The sequence below is a fragment of the Notolepis coatsorum genome, assembly GCF_963971535.1.
Source record: "Notolepis coatsorum genome assembly, chromosome: 3".
Taxonomy (NCBI): Eukaryota; Metazoa; Chordata; class Actinopteri; order Aulopiformes; family Paralepididae; genus Notolepis; species Notolepis coatsorum.
The window spans coordinates 49881165-49902839 of record NC_140167.1 but is presented as its reverse complement, the minus strand read 5'-3'; the positions used below and the strand labels follow the sequence as shown (position 1 = coordinate 49902839).

Genomic DNA, 21675 nt, shown 5'->3' with positions numbered 1-21675 from the left:
AGAGCCCACCAAGGTCATGCATATCAAGTTTGGTCAATGTCAGACCTTGCTATTGCTGTAAGGCACTGTAAGGCTACTGTCCTGCCTCACTTCCAGTGATGAAGCTAAGCTATGCTAACGGAGCGTCTATTCCCAAAGCTAAAATGCACGCACAGAGACAAAAAAAGGTATGTATCTTCTTGTCTAACTCCAGGGAAGATGTTAAATAAGCTAATTTCCAAAAAAAGTGGAGTTCCCCTTTAAATATGTTATGTTGATTTTTTTTTTATAAAACACTTGAATTTAATTTAACATGATTAAAGAGAACATTTTCAGAGATTGTAATAACAATGTTGTAAAGACACAAATGCTAAAACAAACGCATACGTTTGACTCAGAATCGTCAATTTTATTGAAATCTGCACAGCAGTCGTTTTTTTTTTTTTTTTTTAATACTTCAGAAGTATATTTAGACATGGTCCCCAAAATGAATGGATCCTGACACCTGGGCGGAATGGTGGTACTGATGGAAACACAGGCTTACTTATAGATCTTCTTAGATAAGAGGCAAGACTGCTCAAACATGACAAATTGACCGCATTTTATATATAGGAGAAGAACAATAGATAGCATTGCCTTTGCATCATTATTAGCACGCAGAAGGATCTTGCTAGAGTGGAAATCACCATCAGCCCTAAAAGCATCCCTATGGCTCAAAGATATCATGTTCTTTTTAAATCTGGAGAAAATTAAATACAACCTAAGGGGGTCTAGTGAAAAGTTTGAAATAATTTGGGCCCTTTTATTGGTTACATAGCCAAGCTAAAGACACTATAATTGGACAATGAGAAGGAAGGATGAGTGAGAGAGATATGCGTTTGCATGTTCTCTGTTTTCTGTTGTGTATTTGTAGGATTGGGTGGGACAGGGGAGGGAGAAAATACGAAATGTGCCATTCAATGTGTATTGTATTCCACTGTACCTTGATGACTAATAAATAAATGTATTAAAAACAAAAAAAGATTCCATTAGTGTCATTTAGCTCAGGCCAAGTTTCAGTCCCATATGATCCTGTCCAGTTCATCATCATCACGTCCACCTCGAGATGACTTGGGACTTGGAATTTGACAACTGCAGTCAGGATACACTCATTCTCTCTTTCAGTGACAGGTACTGTAGGGGAGAGGAGAGGAAACAAGACAAGTCATTCACTGCTTAAATGGTTGGGAGAAAGCACTGACTGATCTGCTGAAAACCATTAATTATATGGGATAACTGATGAGACATACAGATTTGTCAGTGTTTTTCCCCTTGGGTCTTTCGCGGTAATCGAGTCTGAGGGGAAATGATCAGCCTCTTATCCGTGTTCCTGCTCTAACTTTAAGTGCGAGGCTGTGGGTATCACTTAATCCACTGGCACTCAGACAGTACGACTTCAAATAAAATACTAATTCTGAGGCAGCACGAATGCATACAAAGTCAATGGGAAGACGCAAATGGAGGCGAAACAAATGTTTTAACTTGAGCAAGAAATTCACCAGGTGAGGGTCATCTTCAGCCTCACAATGAATATGAAATTCACTGCTATGAATGCTCTGTATCCTATAGACACTGAATAGGTTACATTTAGAAACTGTCCCGTTTTTATAACTGTCAAACTGACAGGGGTAAAGACGTGTGTGTGTGTGTGTGCGTGTGTGCGTGTGTGTGTGTGTGTATATAAGATAAGCTAAGCCTTTATTGGTCCCCTCTGGGAAATTTGTTTTTTGGCATGCTGAGTGTTGCCGCTACTCTCTCATACATCAGCATGATAGCACCCAACATAAAACCATCAACATTATTACACATCTCTTTTCATTTGGTCTCTGCTACAAAGCTGCATTAAACTATTTCACACGTTCCTTACGGGGTTCCCACACTTATTTTCCCATTAAATTCCATGACTGTATTGAATAAACCTTTTCTTAAACCTTTACTTTGAACTGCAATGACATTGTAAATGGAAGCGTTAATGTAGCTACAGTAGAAAGAAAAGAAAGCAAGTTTATGGGGATTTCATGATTTCGTAATTTTCCCAAAACATTTCCTGGAAAACCCATATTCAAATTCCATAACATCTCCGAGATGACTATTTCACGACCATGGGAACCCCGTCTTTAACATCCACACATACTTATATCAGGCTTATCTTGCTGCTTCTCACAACCAGTTTCTTTTTGGCCACTCTTTTTGGGGGCTTTGGGAGTTATAGCAGTGATTTCATGATAATGTTCACTTTGTTGATTTTGGACGGCGGCCTCACTTCACTTCTGGTGATTCGACGGCACAAAGGGCACCAGGGCGTGTTTGTCACGCCGCCAAGTAGCGCGCTGGAGAGAGGGGCGTCCGGCCAGAAACACTTGAGCGGTGATAAAAGGTTAAATGAGAGTGGCCGTGTCCAAGACTCTTCACCATTTTTATGTTAAAGTTAATGAAGATTCAGAAGACGCTTTGAATGCAGAACGTGGAGCACAGGGGCCGTTTCTTGACTTATTCACTTTACAACTATAACACAGTCAGGGTGTCCAAATACTTCCAGGAAGAATAAGAAACTCCTTCCTAGCACCTTTCTCCAGATGGGATATGAGTGGAAATATTTGATGTTAAAAAGGAACACACCAACATTATGGAAAACATTATCCAGGCTAGCTTGCAGCTGGATAGCTTTCTAATGAACGCAGAGAGGAAATTGGTATCCATCTTCTTGTCCGTTGAACAGTTGAATATTTAAAGGCTCAATCTGTGATTTTCTTTTTTTAACCATATAAATGTGGTGTATAATCACATACATTCTGAACAGTTTGATCTGTAGATGGAAAATAAGCTTTTTGGAATTTCCCTGATCGATCAAAAAGCAGGATATAGGTCTGTTTTACTCCAATGTTTACAAACATTAGCAACGTTTCAGAGTCACAAATACAGCAAACACAAGTAAAAACTCATATCAGGGCATCTGTGTAGTGCAGAGGTCTAAGCAATCGCCCACCACCGCAGAAACCTGGGCCCTGTTCCTCGTACCTGGTTCAACTAAGCTTAAATTAACCCGATGATTGAAGTCAGGCTATCTCGGTTTCTCGAAGGCTCATTCGGGCTCAAACAATCTCGTTAATTCGAACCAGACTTCAGTAATCAGGATAATTGCGTGTGGCCGTTTTAGTTCAAAAGGGGGAGGTGTCAATCGCGGCTGGGTGGCGTAGCGGAGATTGCGCTCGTCACCAATGCAAGAGAGATGTATCGAATCCCAGTCTCAGCATTGCCTTCGGCTTGGGCTGGCCGTCGTACTGGCTCATTTGGCAGAGTCAGCGGGTGGAAGTCGATGGGTGGGGATTGGACGTTGTGGACAGCGACCCCTACAGGTTGGTTGGGAGACGCCTGCACAGCAGAGACAGGAAGTGGAGAGGGTAGTGTGAGCCTCCCATGCGTTACACCTCGCCAATGAGAGTCTGTGCTGGCAGGCGAAAAGATGTGACAGGCTGCCTCCTCGTGTGCCGGAGGGAACACGTGATGCAAGGCTTCAATCCTCTCTACAGCCGACCAGTAGGGGGCATAGTCGAGCAACGTTCAAGACAGGGGAGGGGAGAATTGGAAACACGAAATTGGGATGGGAGAAAAATAGAAAAAAAAATAAGGGGAAAAAGTGGATAAAAAAGAAAGAAAGGGAGGTGTCGATCACCGAAAACCATGATTTTCTAATGGGAAAATATCCCAGAAAAGTTAAATGCATATCTATAGGCTAATTTTAAGTCCCTCATTACCCCAATCAATCAGATTATATTTCTTTAAATGTGCCTGCTGGCAGTAGGCTTAATGGAATGAATCATCGAATGAGATCTTGCTAGCGAAAATAATAATTTCAACTCTTTCAGAATAAGTAGATAAAAACAAGCCCAAAGAGTATCTAATTGATATGAATTAATAGATACGTATGAGGATATCTGTACTGTATGCGCTTAGGTATCATGTACTTTCAAGGTGCGACGCCCGAAATAACGGTGTCAGAGAGGCTTGGAGGCTATTAACAGTTTCACTATTAATCAGGTTTTAATCTGCTTCGGACATCATCCATAAATGCATTGAATTGATTAACCTTTGGTTTATACCAGTCATGTTCATCACCCTCTTTTTCATCATCAGATAACAGTGCTTGAACAGATTGATGCATTTTCTCAAAAAAGCTTGCAATTGCTCATTCACTTTTTCCACGTCCACGTCATAAAGTCCGTCAAACAGCGCATCCAACTCATTCTTGCACCTAGTCAACACACCCAGCTTCGCCCTGCTCTCTCTCAGCCTTTTTAATCCCAGTTACAATATCACAATAACGTGTGACAGTGATACAATTAAACAATCGACAGATTCAGATTCCTCGTAATTCACATCCACAATCCACACGTAAAGACGCTTCAATTGCAGAGTTGGTTGACCTATGAATCACTGTACTAGAATATGAAACTGATCAGAGCCAAACGCCCGGTAGGCCTTCCCACAATAACCTCGGATCCAAGTTTCATTAATTCAAAATATCCCTGCGGGATTCACATTTGCAATGCTCCGTTATTAAAATAACCACAGTGAGTGTTGCGTGTGCCATAGCTATGACGTGCATTATTTAGGACAAAGTAAATCCATAGGCTGAATATGATTTATTATCAGCATTTTACATCTATTATTTTACATTTCAAAAGCATTTCTTTTACCAGTTTAATGTATTTTAATTGTTTTTAACTCATTCAGAGCCACGTCTCTTTGACCATATTAGGGCTAGCGTGCCAATAAGGAAGTCAATGGGAGAATGGGGAAATTTGTGAACGGTTCAACTATATCTTAAATTATGGCTATGGGTCTAAAACACCCCTCGCTTATCAATGACTTGCTTGCAGTCAACATGTACGAAACGGATTGTTTTTTCATTGGTACATTTCCATTTTATACCGTTTTGAATAAGAGTATAGTTTTGGAGATGTCTAGTAATTCCAGAGAAATTCTGCGATAAAAATAGCCCTTTACTGGAATACACAAAACACGTTGTAATTTTTCGGCTGATTTATGAATCGTTTTCAAATAAACGCTAGATTATCGATAGTATATGTGTACTTATGCACGCTAGAGAAGCGGGCTGAAAAATCGATTATCCATGCCGTGGTCAGCGATAACGTTACGCACACACACACACGCTGCGATGGTGGAGAAAAAAATATCTGATTAACCCAAGACTGGTAACATAGAGTCCTTACCTCACATCAGATGTTCTGCAAAAAGATGAATCCAATTCCTGATCGCCATTCCAAATATTGATCGCGTTTATTGATCCAACATTATAGTCCAAAACACATCATCGAAAGCTGCTCCTAGCCTCCCCAGTGAATGTGGTAACAGATACTGCTTGCCCGAGAAGGGAAACCCCGGGAGCGGAGTTTTTTTCTGATGCACAGTCCCACCCAATCCAATCCAATGATGTGCAATACCATCCGGGAGACGATAGGCGGTGGTATTTGCCCTTTTCGAGCTCAGACCCATTCCCAATGATAACGTCAGGTTGGATGGATGAAAAATGAATGGATATTGCTAATAAAAGAAATAACGATTAAAACCCGAGTTTTCTCAGGTTTTCTCAACGCATGGCGAGTTAACCCGACTAATCTTGTAGTTGGCACTGAATGGGTTAATTATAGGCCTATTTCACACATTCTATGAAATCAATAGATTCTGGAAATCATCTCGCGACCCCCCCCCGCGGCTGCTCGCGACCCCTCTAGAAGAACTAAGCACAAAAACATTATTCAGAATGGTATAATGGGATCTCTGAGGAAGGGAGCTGCCATTTTTTTGCGAGGGAGTGGCCAGCTTATCCAGCTAACTCAAGTAAACCTGCGCTGGAGCAGGTTAAAAGTTTTCGATTTGTTGCCATAGTGATTTAGTCAAACTTGCTTTGTGGAACCGAAAAGCCTGACTTATGTCAAGTTATCCTGAAAATTATCCAACTAACTCGGTTAGCCACATACGAGGAACAGGGCCCTGGGTTCAATTCCCGGCACCTCCGGCTTTGTTTGAACACAATTGGCACAATTGTTCGCGTGGGAAGCCGGTGGGGATATGACTATGAGTCTTGGTTGTTGCAACAGTGGCTCCTACTGGTCGGTCTGTTCAGCAGGGAGGGGATCAGTGGGAGATAGCATGAACCTCTGCACGCGTTACACTCTCCCAGTGAAACTCCTCACCGCCAGGTGAAAAGAAGCGGCTGGCGACTCCACACGAATCAGAAGAGGCATGTGATAGTCTACACCCTGCCCAGATTGACAGTAGGGCAGCATGTGATAGTCTACACCCTCCCCAGACTGACAATAGGGCAGCATGTGGTAGTCTACACCCTGCCCAGATTGACAGTAGGGCAGCATGTGGTAGTCTACACCCTCCCCAGACTGACAGTAGGGCAGCATGTGGTAGTCTAATCCCTCCCCAGATGGACAGTAGGGAAGCATGTGATAGTCTATAGACTCTATACCCTCCCCAGACCGACAGTAGGGCAGCGCAACGACCAGGAAGGGAATTGGCATAACCACTAAATTGAGGGATGGGAGAAATGGTGATAAGGTGAAAAGGCAAAAGAAAAACCTCATTATTTTTTTTATTGCTGGTCGTGGGATTATGCATTTGTTTACTTTAAGGACTAACTCTAGATATTGGCCCCATAGTCAGATTCAGATTCCTTTATTGTCCTTACATGCCTCACATGTACTGTATATTCTGGGGGCCAACAGTATGTAGTGGTGTGAGCAATTTTCTTCTTGCAGGAGGCTGCCAACGCCGCTTAATAAATGTAGGGGAATCATTGCATCCGTCTCTTTTACCTTTTTCCTGCTGGCAATGGCTTGTTGGAGCCACAGGAGTTCCATGGCCAGGGTGTTTCTATGGAGACGCAGGGCCTCAGGGCTGCATGGCACTTCCTGGACCAAGCAGTACCGCTGGGGACCTGGGAGACGGATCACACATTTACAATCATTCTACCCTTAAGGCATTTACAGATACTGGCTCCAAATTAATGTTACACCGTTACTTTTCTCACACAGACAGGAAGATACACAGAGAGACGGGCAGAGACAGACGGAAAGACGGACACAAAACGGCACACTGCGTGAGGACAGAGTCAGACACAGTGACGGACGAAGAAAGAAAAGAAGAAAACAGTGTTGTCCCTAAAAGCCCTTTCAGTTGCCTTGCTTTCAAGGAGACGGGCAGTGAACACCATCACTCTCACCTTTATGAGAATGACTGTAACTCATGTCCTGCCCCAGACTACTCCAGGCGGTCGTGGTGTCTCCTGTGCTCTCCATCACGCCTCCCTCTTGACCCTTCTCCACCACCTGGTCCCCCCATCTGTACTCTACCCCCCCTTCTCCATCCTCTCCTGGGGGGCTACTGGAGGAACATACCCGGGAGAGGGAGGCCTGGCCCTGGTTGTGGGAACAATCTCTTTCTGGCTCTGTGTTATCTGGAGATGGAGGTGCTGTTGGCTGATCCGAGGGGCAGGCTTTGAGGTTTAGTGCTGATTTCACAGGTTTACTGGCTGAACTGGTAGATGTGTGCCTTTTACTGGGACCATCCTATTGAATGGAAGAAAAGAGTTACAAAATAAAAGTTATATATGCTGAATAAAAAGAGGCATCATGTTTTCAATACATTGCCCATCAGCGTAACTTACAGTGTCTGTGAAATGAGGGATGGGAATGGTGCTCTCTCGCCATTCTAGATGGTTCAGCTCTCCATCAATCTCTCTCACAATGTCTTCAAAATCTTCCCGTGCACTCTTGATCTCCTTTCTCATCAAGTATCCACGAGCGTGTGCCTACAGCAGAGAAAGAGATAGTGCTGAATGGTGAAGTTAGCAAGTACCAAATGTTAGCGCACACTCCTACAGAGAGTTGAACGGCATTCTGTAATATTCATGCCTTGAATATGTCATTTCAGGAATTGCATATTCCATTTACAGCCATAGAACACAATGTGTTGGGGTGGGATTCACCCCCATGGCATTCTAATTTGTCGCCCTCCGTCTGTTTTTAATCACCCAATAATTAATTGTTGTGACTTGGGGTCAGCTCTACTCTCATATCTAATTAAAGGGAAAGTTCTGGGGGAAAAACACGTATATTTAGTCAAATATCTCCACTTTTCCATGAGAACGACATTTGGTGTACATGACGGTGTGGCATTGATTGATTGATTGATTGAAAACTTTATTAACAGATTGCAGAATGTGTACAATACAGTACAGCTCAATACACACAATTGTTAAGGGGATGCAGACCAGAGAAAGACTTTCGTCTTGTTTACATCAGGGTCCCCCATTTTCAATTCATCAGACAGCAGCACCAATTATACGAAAACGCCCGTTGATGACAGGCTTTTACAATTGCCTAAGTAATTGCCCCTCGCCATATTTGTGATTAATGGACGTTTTCACGTGATTGGTGCTGCTGTGTCGCCGGGGTGAATCCCCCCAACACAGGCTGTTTATTATGTACCAACTGCCTGTAACTGTTCCGCAACAGTAAGTTACTTCCGGGGTAGGCCTGATTGGCCCCGACAGGCACGTGACGCGGCAAACTCAGGACGCGCAACGAGGCTGCTGAGAGCTGTCGCGCGGAAATAGGCTGTCTATTGCCATTCTCTAACACAAACTCTAACCTTAACCAGCTCCTTAACAGCGCCTAAACTTAACCGTTCTAACCTTAACCAACTCCGAAACAATGCCTAACCTTAACCAACTCCGAAACAATGCCTAAACTTAACCGGCGAAATGAATGCACGTTAAAAAATATTGCCATTCTCTAAGTCAAACTCTAACCATAACCAGCTCCTTAACAGCGCCTAAACTTAACCCTTCTAACCTCAAGCAACTCCGAAACAATGCCTAACCTTAACCAACTCCGAAACAATGCCTAAACTTAACAGGCGAAATGAAACGGCGAAAGAATGCGAATGCACGTTAAAAAAAAAAAAAAAAAATTGAAGGGAATCGAACTCGCCAGCAACAAGCCGTAGGATCCACAGCCATGCAGTCTTGCCAATTGAGCTATTTCTGGATACTGAATAAGGGGCGGTTACTGGCATATAGCTCTGCCGCGCGGCAGAGAAAGTTGCGCGTCACGTGCCTGTCGGGGCCAATCAGGCCTACCCCGGAAGTAACTTACTGTTGCGGATAAGCTATAAGCGTACCGCCTAGCTTCTTCTTCTTCAATGGTTAATGGCAGGTCGCGACCACAAAGGGTGCATACCGCCACCTACTGTACAATCCATGTTACAATGTCCTTCTTCTTCTTCTTCTTCTTTAAACCCCATAACACACAAAACAAAAAACCCATCCCTAACATCACCACCCTATCCAAACCTAATCTATGAGTCACTCATTGCCTCCTGGCTGTGGGCTGACTCTGGCCTTCTTGATCACTCACAACCCCCTTCCCTAGCTCTCTTACTTGATCACTCACAACCCCCTTCTCTAACTGATTGATTGATTGATTGATTGAAAACTTTATTAACAGATTGCAGAATGGGTACAATACAGTACAGCTCAATACACACAATTGTTAAGGGGATGCAGACCAGAGAAAGACTTTCGTCTTGTTTACATCAGGGTCCCCCATTTTCAATTCATCAGGACATATATGACATACATGACATACAGATAGTCAGTACTGCTACATCTATACATTTATGACATACCAGATTTGCAAATACAGTACTGTTTGTGATACAGAAGGAGTCAGGAAAAGGGAGTATATACATTTGACGTAGAAACTGTACATTGGAGGAGGTTGGGTGGGGGGGGTTGGGTACACTGGGATATTGACAAGACAACCATACTGGGTAATCTACATTGGAGGTGGTTGGGGGGGGGGGGGGCACACTGTATATACAAGCAAAACTGTACATTGAGGGGGGGGGGGGGGAGACACTGTACAAACAAACAAAATTGTACATTGGACTATTGACAAAACCATACTAGGTAAATGACTGTACATTGGAGGGGGTTGGGTTAGGATATTTACAGGGGCCAGTGTTGAATTGCAGTCTCCCGTAGGTGTCCCTTGAGAGAGGTTTTGAAAGTGGGTAGTGATCCACATTCCTTTACAGCTTTGGGTAGGGCGTTCCACATTGATGTGGTATAATTGCGAAACGTGTTTAGTCCCTTATTTGAGCCGAATCTGGGTTTAACATGATTTGTGGAGCTCCCTCTGGTGTTGTGATCGTGGTATTCACTGACCTTTGGGAAGTATTTTGACATGTACATGGGTACCTTGGTCGTGTAGTGTATCTTGTAGACCAGGCCCATTGCAAGTTGCTGTACTCTGTCGTCTACTCTAAGCCATCCTAGGTTGTCAAAGTGGACAGGGGTGAGGTGGGTTCTAGGAGTAAGGTCAAGCAGTAGTCTGACCAGTTTGTTTTGAGATGTTTGTAATTTTGTTTTTAGCGCCTTTGAGGTGCACACAACTCTCTTACTACTTCCCCCCATGTCAACCCCTTCATACCCATGTGTTGTTCTGCTACTTTAACTATTAACTTTATCCTATCTGTTTTACTGCTAACCATCGCTGTCGCATTTACTACTCCTGCGACAAAATGGCATCCAATGTAATAAAAAAAAGTCAACCAACGATTCTTGTACAGGATCTCCTCACTGGTAAATAAGAATACCCTGAAGACTCTGGCAGGAGCACTCATTCAAGGGTACTACGACTATGCTTGCACCTCATGGTACCAAAGCACCTCAAAGGCAATTCGAAACTGGCCCCTGTAAATGTCCTAACACAACCACCTCCAATGTACAGTAAATGTCCAAGTATGGTTGTCAATATTCCAATGTACAGTTTTGCTTGTACAGTTGTACAGTACAACTCAATACACACAATTGTTAAGGGGATGCAGACCGAAAGACTTTCGTCTTGTTTACATCAGGGTCCCCCATTTTCAATTCATCATATTATGCTCAACGTTATGCTAATCATCATCATGACAGCTTGCGGTATAACATTGCTAATACAAGGAATTGTTATCCATAACGTTTTCTATTTGTAACATTTCACTTGGCGCTAGCTAACGCAACGCTACCTGAAAGTTGATCAACTTATTCTCCCACTGGCGTCTCTCCATTGTTATGGCAACGCCGCAAAACGTCGCGGAAGATGAACTCAAACATTTTATTCTCTTCCGGTGTTACACTTCGACGTGCATAAATAAAAGCCATTTGGGGAAATGATTGTCGTTAAACCACGTTAACCAATTTAACAAGCTGCCTTCACTGCAGTGCTGAGAGTATAATCGTAACACCACAATTCCTAAATCGTATGTAATCGTTGTGGAAGTATGACATCATTACAATGTATTTTTTATTTATTTTGAAAACGGCTATACGGAAGTAATTCTCCTGTACACCCTTTTCATTTTGTAATGTTGTTGCAGTTCACATGGACTAAGTTATCTGACTACACGTTGGAAATGAGTGGTGGTGCAAATCAAAGGACATTGTTCCAGACTTGGGGCGGATCACTTTCTCAAAATAAGGTTAGTCAACCGAAACATGTTCGCAAGAAAGCAGCCGCTGGACGGCGAAAACCAACTCCAAGCAACACTGCAGGGACAGCAAAAACACAACAACGGAGCGCAAATGGTATAACATTGCCTCCCCGCAGTTCACTATGGGGTGAAGTAGGTCAGGGGTCCACACACAGAGCTGAGTTGGAGGTGAGAATGGAGGAGGACATGCCTGAAGATGACGATGATGACCTGATGATTGTCGCCGTCTATGAAGCTGAGAAGACGCTGCAACTTGATGGAAACTTTGCCCAAAGTGACAACCCCTCAGGAATAGACAAACATTCTCTCACCGACACCCCATCGACCGGACAATGCTACCCAGACTTCCCTGGCTTTGACAGCTCAGCAGCTAAAGTATGGATATATCCCACCAACTACCCCATCAGAGAATATCAGCTGAAGATATCGGAGGCTGCATTATTCCAGAACACCTTGGTGTGTCTTCCCACTGGCCTGGGAAAGACCTTCATAGCCGCAGTTGTCATGTACAATTTCTATCGCTGGTATCCATCAGGGAAGATAGTATTCATGGCCCCTACTAAACCCCTTGTTGCACAACAGATCGAGGCCTGTTATAAGGTGATGGGGATCCCACAGACTCACATGGCTGAGTTGACAGGTACTGTAGGGTGCTACATAGACCAAACACATAATGCACGTTTTCTTCCTCTGATGCATTCCCCTGTCTGTCTCCTCTCAAACTGACACAAAATGACAACACCCCCATCCCCAAATTGCAGGCACTACAGCGGCAGGGCAGAGGCAGGAGCTATGGAGGCTGAAGCGCGTCTTCTTCCTGACCCCTCAGGTGATGGCCAACGATCTGTCTAGAGACACCTGTCCGGCCTTGCAGGTCAAGTGTGTGGTGATCGACGAAGCCCATAAGGCGCTGGGCAACCATGCCTACTGTCAGGTACGTCTTGCCATGCCTACTGTCAGGTATGTCACGCCATCACCTAGAGTGTGTTCTATGAAGAATAGGATCTCAAACTCTTTCATGTTGAGGACCCCCAAATTGCTTGTAATAGTTCAGGGACCCCCATTTGATAAGATTTTGTCCCAGGAATCCCCATCTGAGAAGTAATTTGTTGATGTGATGCTGTCCATAATTCCATAACTGTCCAATATTGTACACAGGCGTGGATATAAGTGGAGAGAGTGAAACCTATGATCAGAATAGTTATTTTTTATTAATTATCTCACTGGGCGAACCTCTAGTGAATAAAATATTAGTGAAATTAAATTATTACTCATTTAGCTGGGGACCCCCTGGAAACCGCTCAAGGACACCTGGGGGTCCCCGGACCTCACTTTGAGAACCACTGCTATAAAGCCTATCGGCAACATTTTCCCAGTGGTCACTCCTTTGTTTATTTAATAACTGGACTAGATTTCCTCTGTTCCTGTGTTCCCCCCTGTGCTCAGGTAGTCAGACAGTTGGGGAGTCAGACTCGGCAGTTTCGTATCCTGGCTCTTAGTGCCACACCAGGAGGAGATGCTAAGGTTGGTACCATGCCTGCCTGTTTGTCTGTCTGTCTATTTGCCTGTCTGTCAAAGGACATTGTAAACCCCTGACAGAAAGAGGAGGCAGAATGGCCGTGCGCGAGATGTGATATCATAGCACCCCCTCGGACCTCTCACTCACTCACTCACTCACTGACTCACTCACTCACTCACTCACACTCTCCATTCTTCCCCGTAGTCAGTGCAGCAGGTGATCTCCAACCTGTTGATCTCCCACATTGAGCTGCGTGCAGAAGAGAGCCCAGATATCCAGGCCCACTCCCACCAGCGCAGCCTGGAGAAGCTGGTGGTTCCTCTGGGAGAAGCCCTCGTCGCTCACCAGACACGCTACTTGGAGGTAAGGCATGCACTTGGCATGGTGTGTCACACTTGTCCACATAAACGAACAAACTCCACACACTAAAACTGCATTACTGTACTACTTTATTGGCTGAGGATGATGGTCTAGGACTGAATGTTATAGTGTACTTACCATTGTTGACCTAGTGTTGCTGAAGTTGCCTCCTATGGCATTTTTTTTTTTTTTTTTGGTCTTTTTCCCCCTCCATTTTTCCTCCGATTTTCTCCCATCCCAATGTTAGTCGTATGCCAATTCCCAGTCCCTTCCTGGTCGCTGCGCTTTACCCCCCACAGTCAGATCATTTGGGAGAGTGGAGGCTACCACGTGCTTCCTCCGACACACGTCCAGCCAATCACCGCTTCTTTTCACCTGGCAGCGCGGATTCTCATTGAGAGGGCGTAGCGTGTGGGAGGACCACACTATCCCCCTCACGTCCAATCCGCGCTTAGCAGGCGCCCCGACCGAACTGTAGGAGTCGCTGTTTACAACGACCCGGACCCACCCCGCCAGCTTCTCCCACCCTCTGATACAGCCAATTGTATCAGTGCAGACGGCCAGCCAAGCTGGTGACAACCCCGGAGCTGTGAGCTGGATTCGAACAGGCGAACCAAGCTCACAGCTCCGGGGCTGGTGACGAACGCAATCTCCGCTCGACCACCTAACCGCCCTCCTATGGCACCTTTTAAGGTGTGCATCTATTGACAGGTTCTTGTGATGAATTTGTCAAAAATCCTTCCCCTCTTTGTTCCTTGTCTTTGACCTCGCAAATGAAAATTCTGAAAGGGAGGTGAAATTTAAAGCTGAAAGGATATGAACATTTGCAATCTGAATTGTATGGAAAAAAACAACTGAATGTCTTTTTGCTTAAGTCATTGTCGTCCGACTCGTCCATCTAATGTTTTAGCCATGATATTGTTATTGTCCTGACACAGCAAATGTATTATCAGGATCCATCCATCATATAATTTACCCGTTCTTCTTCATGATATTTTTTTGTTCAGATTGTGTCTGTCATATAAAAAATGACAAAACACAAATAATTTGTCTTTAAATTTCCCTCCATTGCTTCCTATCTGGTTACCTTATGATCCAAGTCGTGTTACATTTAGTTTTGGTGCTGCTCTGCTGCCCCCTCATGGTCGATATAGGTCTCTACGTTACAACAATTCCCAGTTTGCTCTCCCAGTCCTTGTCATGTAAACAACACAATCCTTTCCCCTCCCTGTGTTGTTTTTACCAGTGCAATTAATAATCGATTGACAGGAAGGGGGGGGGGGGGGGGGGGGGGGGTGCTCTCTATGGTCTGTCCTTCTGGTTGTCTGATTGGTAGGCAAGGGAAATGGGTCTTGATCATTAGTCGAACCCCAGGCTCCCAGCCTCCCTCTCTCTCACTTGCCTTCTCTCTCTCTATATCTCTCTCTCTCCCCCCCATGTGTGTGGTACTAGGCGTGTCTGTAATTGTATTGTGTTGTACTGTACTGTATAAGCCACCTGCCCCAACTCAGACTAATCTGTCTCAATTGGTTGACCCTCTGGAATGTCACAGCTGTAGTAGAGAGACGGGGCTAGTTGGTACATTAGCCAGGACGTTTTGGGCAATAAATGGTAGTCTTGGGCAAATTAGAGAAAATGGACTGCATTTATATAGCTCTTTTATCCAAACTGGGAGCAGTTAGGGGTTAAGTGTCTTGCTCAAGGACACTTTGACATGCTTCCAGGAGGAGCTGGAATCGAACCGGGAACCTTCCGATTACCAGGTGACTGCTCTATTTCCTGAGCCACTGTTACCCACTGGTTGAAATGAACCCTGTAACCACCAAGGGTATAGTTTGTAGTCACATGTATTTTTTCACAGCCAGTGTTTGGGTCAGAGAAGTTTAACTTAGCTGAGTGTTGGACTATACGGCCACCCAGATAGGCTGCTCTGAATCTAGCCGATTTGCCTGACCAGTCATACGGCCACACCAGTACAGGGGTTTACCTGTTAAGCTGTAGCCCTATTTTCAGAAATTTCACCTAAAGGTACATGCCTAAGTAAATGGAAGATTGCTCCACTTCTACAAGGCCAATTTGCATGTTCTTGGTATCTATGAACATGTAGGGACCTGGGGGTATGTATTTTCAGTGTCAGAAATATTGTGTCTGTTACTAGGCTTGAGTAAATTGTAATGGAAAAAAGGAGAATATAAATTATGATTTATTTTTGCATCTGTGCCGGTGAATAACACCATGTTACAATTGTGCGTGAACCGAGCTCGTTCAGCACCTTCTTGAGATCAAGTGTAAAAAAAATCTAAGCAAATGAATAAAGGGAAGATGATTAAACAGAAGGATTTGTAGATACTAATTATAAATTCATATTTGACCTTGACCTTATTATGGCCAAATCATACATCTATTGATAGGGAAAGGCTCCTCTTTCCAATGGCAGGGTTAAATCTGGATTTAGTCATTTCCTTTCGGTTTTACGATAAAAGAGATAATTAGCATTTTTTCGATAAATTCTTATTTTCTGTAAATCGTATAAAACATTGGTAAATATACACTTTGACTGCTGTTTTGATAGGGTTTTTTTTTATCCACTTTTTCTCCCATTTTTCTATATTTTCTCCCATCCCAATTTCGTATCATCCAATTCAACCCTCCCCTGTCACGAACGCTGTTTCTTGCCTCCCACAAGCCGGCTGCAATGTGGACTAAGTCATACATAGCAAAAGGCCCCTCCGGTACTTGAGGTAACAGCAGTCGCATCTTTTCACCTGCGCAGCTCGACCTCTCAGTGGCGAGGAGTAATGCGTGGGAGGCTCACGCTGCCCCCGACACTTCCTGATTCTACTGCGCAGGCGCACCAACCGACCTGTAGGAGTCGCTGTCCACAACGCCCAATCCCCACCCATCAGTTTCCCACCCCCTAATACGGCCAATGTGTATTAGTACGGACGACCAGCTAAACTGAAAGCAATGTGGAGCGCTGGGCTCGAACAGGCGAGCCCAGCGTCTCCAGTATTCGTGGCGAGTGCCTTGCCCACTACGCCACGTAGCCGCCCCCTGTTTTGATAGGGTTATGGTCTTTACACTTGGCTACAAAAAAAAGAAAAAGAAAACATCCTCTTAACATCCAAGGGCCCACATGTGGGCCCTCATGAGGACGATTCGCGATGCCACTTTGCCGACCTCTAGCGGCTCGGGTGTGCATTTCTTTTAATACAATATATAGATAGAATTAAAGCCCTATTTGTTGCCTGTCGATTGCCCTTTTAGGTGACAAAATCCGTTCAGCGCTTCTCGAGTTACATGCTGATATGTGAGGCATGCGCCAAAGTACACATTACCACCCCCAACTCCCGGGGCTCTCGCTCCGTCACATTTGGCGATTTCGAATAATTTTGGACAGGGTTGTAGCCAATGAGTGTGGCTTTCCAATGATACCCCATTATATGATAATTGGGGATGTAATACGGTCTCTATTGATCGATTTATGATAAAGAAAAGCAGGGTCCCCCAATTGGGGGACCTACAGGCTTAACAGGTTAAGCCTAAGATGTTATTCTAAAACATTGCTTGTTGCCAGTCTTGATAATGTGATGTAGTACAACAGCTTGTTCTTAATTCTGAAGTGTCTGGTACAGGCGTGTGGGGTATTTGAAAGGATAATTCTACCCAGGGGCACCGGAAGGACCGCCGCACCCCTCAGCGTGACATTGCTCAGTAAACTCGGCTTCAGGCAGTGAAGTCTCCATCAGAACCCTGGTAGTAGTTGTGACAGAGACACATACTGCTGTGGACCTGCTCTTCTATGGCAGTCAGCAGCAGCTAGGTTTCTGTGTCTCAACCAGCAGCTAGGTTTCTGTGTCTCAACCAGCAGCTATAGGTTTCTGTGTCTTTCTGGTTGGAAATGGGTCTGGATCATTAGTGGAACCCAGGGCGCGCTCTCTTTCTCTCCATGCGTGAGCCACTAGGCTGTGTCTGTAATTGTATTGCGTTGTACTATACTGTACTACTGTGTGTACCATACTATAGATAAGCCATATGCCCTGACTCAGACTAATCTGTCTCAACTGGTTGACCTCCCTAGAAGGTCACAGCTGTAGTAGAGAAACGGGGCATTAGCCCAGCTGGGTCTTGCTGGTGTTAGTTAGTTATCACAAAAAGGTATCACCTTTTTTTAAATAATTTATTTTTAACTTTCTTATCCTCTAGCCTCAACTTGGGTTGTATGCTAGTGTGACATGGGAGACGAATACTAGCTATTGGAGCCCTACACAGTGCTTTCACCACCAATAACTGTTCTCAAGGAATGGAGATGAGGAGAGGAGGCCTTGCGCTGTGCACCATCAGCACTACTGTCATCCAAGCTGAATAAATGGAAGTCTTGTGCAAATCAGAGAAATTAACCATGTAACCTAACCACCCAGAGTACAGTTTGGGGTCAGGTTTATTTTTGGGTCAGAGAAGTTGATCTTAGCTGAGTGTTGGAATATACGGCCACAGACGGGCTGCTCTGAATCGGCCCGCTTTCCTGACTGCTCTGCACCAGTACAGGAGTTTAAGCCTAAAATGTGATTCTAAAACATCATGTACAGGTGTGTGGGGTATTTGAAAGGAATATTCTACCAAACGGTTTCTGTGTCTCAGCCAGCAGCTAGGTTTCTGTGTCTCAGCCAGCAGCTAGGTTTCTGTGTCTCAGCCAGCAGCTAGGTTTCTCTGTCTCAGCCAGCAGCTAGGTTTCTCTGTCTCAGCCAGCAGCTAGGTTTCTCTGTCTCAGCCAGCAGCTAGGTTTCTGTGTCTCAGCCAGCAGCTAGGTTTCTCTGTCTCAGCCAGCAGCTAGGTTTCTCTGTCTCAGCCAGCAGCTAGGTTTCTCTGTCTCAGCCAGCAGCTAGGTTTCTCTGTCTCAGCCAGCAGCTAGGTTTCTGTGTCTCAGCCAGCAGCTAGATTTCTGTGTCTCAGCCAGCAGCTAGGTTTCTCTGTCTCAGCCAGCAGCTAGGTTTCTCTGTCTCAGCCAGCAGCTAGGTTTCTGTGTCTCAGCCAGCAGCTAGGTTTCTCTGTCTCAGCCCGCACTAGAAGTACAAACAAAGCAGAAGCCATAATAGCGGAAGCTCCCAAATGTAAACAGATTCAAAGTGTGGTTATTTGCTCTGGGAGATTGACGTTGGTAATTTATGCTAGCAGGTAGTAAATACAGTTTCATGGTGGCTGACCATAGATGTTAAAATGAACTGAACTGTTCAGTTGCACGGAAAATAAGCTTTTTTGAACTTTCTTAACCCATCATCATGAAACAGAATATAGGTCTATTCTCAAATCTTTACAATCATTACACATGTAAACAAACTTTTTACAGCCACAAAATACTGAAATTGCTATTTAAAAACTCATATTTATTACCTGTTGTTTTAGTGTTAGTCCTTAGTAACAACAGCTGAGTCGGTCAACTACAGAATAGAAGGGTTTCTCCGTAGCTATTCTTTTCTTTTCGGCAGCGGGGCTTTCCACTGATTGGGCCTTAATTAAAGCAGACAATACCTTCCTTTATTGATCTTGGGCCAGCAGCAGTAGACATCTGTCTCCCAGTCGGTTCCTAGTTTCCCCCAGTGTTCTTAGATACCCAAGGTTTGGTCACCGAGGCAGAAGTAAACAACTACTGGAGCTTTTGACTGGGACCAGTGTTGTAAACGTTTCATCCACTTAAATAGACAGCGCTGGCCCTTGGGAGCTGAATTTCCCCTTGTTGTCAAGGAAACATCATCAACGTCTAGACCCTTTTTATTTTTTTGTAAAGACCTTGGTTTCCTCTGTTGCATTCCGTAATGAAACGTTGTCGTGTACATGTGGACTAGCAAAACACACAGCTTTGTCTGAAAATAACTATGTGAATGAAGCGCTGTCAATAATGACTAACATTAAATAAGCTTGCTAGCTGCCGTGCCGTATCCCTTTGACAACCAAACAAAGTGCTAATTATTCGATTAGCATAGCTAACATCAGTTCATGTTTGTTATTACTCAATATTTGAGTTAGCTGTCGTGATTTCATCTGAGTGCCATGCTAATGATTCCCTACATTGTATGGTTTGTGAAAAGCCTTTGTACAAGATGACATGATGTAACATTCACCGACGTTAATGGCAATTGGCTAACGTTTATCTACTTCTATTCTCACAGAGGATAGGGCAAAGCTCATGTGTGTTGCTGGTGAATGTAGCTTGGTTTCTGGTATACAGAACGATTGTCAGACACATTTTTATCACATACATTTCCATGAATGGAATTCATTCTTGTAATGGCTTGATAGGCAGCTCAGAGCTAGGTGGCTTGCTGGCTAGCTGGGCTTGGTGTTTCAGCATGAAATCATCAGCTATGGACGGTCTCTTTTGTGGGGAATCGGGATAGAGACCAAAGGTTTTCTAGGCAGCTTCAGGCCGTAACAAACATGCAATAACACATTTCCCCTCCAGTTTTTCTAATGCAAAGTGAACTTGACTAGTTTTGAAAAAAAGTGTCTTTTCTCAAAAAAAATCGACGTCTGCTTCCAAATGAAAGGATTCTTCTTTTGTATTTCCGACAGACTAGATGCTTTGGAGTTTATTGCTGCCATCATTCAAAAGCACTGAGGGAGTCATTTTTAATAACGTAATTATTTGAGTTGTGTGACCGTTTGTGACGGCCCTAGTGACGTGTGCAGATGGAACTAGGCCTGTGTGAGGGGGGATGTGCAGACAAACGGATTTGACGGATGTCAAAAATCTAAACGCATAAAGCCTATGTAATTACAGCATTGATTCAGTTATTAAGACGGCCTACTCATTACAACTGATGTGTATGTGTTTACCTTTCCTTCAAGATCACAAGTGTCTCCAAATTCATCATTTGTGAGTCACAGCAAGGAAGAGGAGACCTCCCATAAACAATATCCCCATGAGACAGGAGTATGTTGTACACAACATGCTGTGATATACTATACTTTATTTGTGTGTGTGCGTGCGTGCACGCATGTGTGGTTCTTCCCCTCTTGTGAGAGATTGTGGTGTCACTTGCTACAGTATGCCTCATAGTAACTGAGCCCCACGTCCTCTCTCTGGGAAAATAAGCTATCTGCTGTCACAGGGGAACAAGACAGGGGTGTGACTCCTTTTGTCAGGGGAGCATTTTGATCTGATAAAAGGAAATTGTATCCTTCAGGCCTGTTCTGCAGGACATTTCTGTTTTAGGGCACAGGACATATACAGCACAGGGGTTTATTCCCCAGAGCCTGGCCTACTGTTCTTACCTACTATATGATCTTACCTACTAAATGTTCTTGTCTACTCAGATCTTACCTACTCAATGTTCTTGTCTACTCAATGTTCTTGTCTCCTCAATGTTCTGATCTACTCAGATCTTACCTACTCAATGTTCTTGTCTACTCAATGTTCTGGTCTACCCAGATCTTACCTACTTAATGTTCTTGTCTCCTCAATGTTCTTGCCTACTCTCTAAATTTAAATTATTTTAAATGATTAGTGAAAGATGGATGAAAACAATTGACACCAATGATAAGAACTGTAGGTACAGTAGGTGATGATTAGGCTATTCATTGTAGGCCTTTTCCATTGTAGACATTCTGATGGGGACAGCTCATTGTAATGAAATAACAGCTGATTTTGTCATTAAATGACAACTGTGGCCAATGAGCTGTGGGCAATATTGGTAGGCATGGCATGGCCCTTCCTGTCCTCACATGGAGACTTTTACTGTGTTATTTTTTTCTCCAAGAAGAACATGTGCTCCTACAAGGAACAATTTAAATGAAAAGATTTAGGAGCACAAAAATTTAGGAGCATACTGTGAAAAGAATAAAATATCCCCATCCTTGCACAAGTGCTCACATCTAGATTGTGTGCATTTGCTGGAGTAGGAATGGGGTGGGGAGGTTTCCTCTCCCTGTGATTCAAAGTGAGCTCATTAAGACGCATCTATCTGCCATGCCTAGCCTACATAGCAACGTGCATCAGCGGTATGTCATAGCTGCAAGACAAGAACATCACATTCAGGTGGGTGTTGACATGGATACTGAACGAAAGATTGCTTGCAGGACCACTGAAGCTGTGCTGTGTTTACAGTATACCACAGAAACCAATGCAATTCAACATCACTTTATTTCCCAAAGGAACGGGAATAAACATTGACTTCTTACTGAACAGAATCATAAACCACAGTAGC

The 21675-nt window shown here is 44.0% G+C and overlaps 2 protein-coding genes across 2 annotated transcripts in view; one reads left to right on the top strand and one right to left on the bottom strand.

The window, feature by feature from the left end:
• Positions 1–389: 389 nt before the first annotated feature.
• Positions 390–11169, bottom strand: iqcc (IQ motif containing C; the record flags this gene model as incomplete). The annotated part of the gene is made up of 5 exons (XM_084310639.1): positions 390–1152; positions 6867–6988; positions 7274–7619; positions 7718–7861; positions 11128–11169. 5 exons carry the CDS (start codon positions 11167–11169, stop codon positions 1117–1119), a joined length of 690 nt encoding a protein of 229 aa, XP_084166765.1. The 3' UTR covers positions 390–1116.
• Positions 11170–11736: 567 nt separating this feature from the next.
• The window catches only part of fancm (FA complementation group M), a 122156-nt gene continuing 112217 nt past the window's right edge, over positions 11737–21675 (top strand). Inside the window, exons 1-4 of the mRNA XM_084311196.1 lie at positions 11737–12232; positions 12354–12526; positions 13039–13120; positions 13320–13474. Of these exons, the coding sequence (XP_084167322.1) occupies positions 11767–12232; positions 12354–12526; positions 13039–13120; positions 13320–13474 (876 nt within the window). The 5' untranslated portion in view covers positions 11737–11766. The remainder of the gene's footprint in view (positions 12233–12353; positions 12527–13038; positions 13121–13319; positions 13475–21675) is intronic.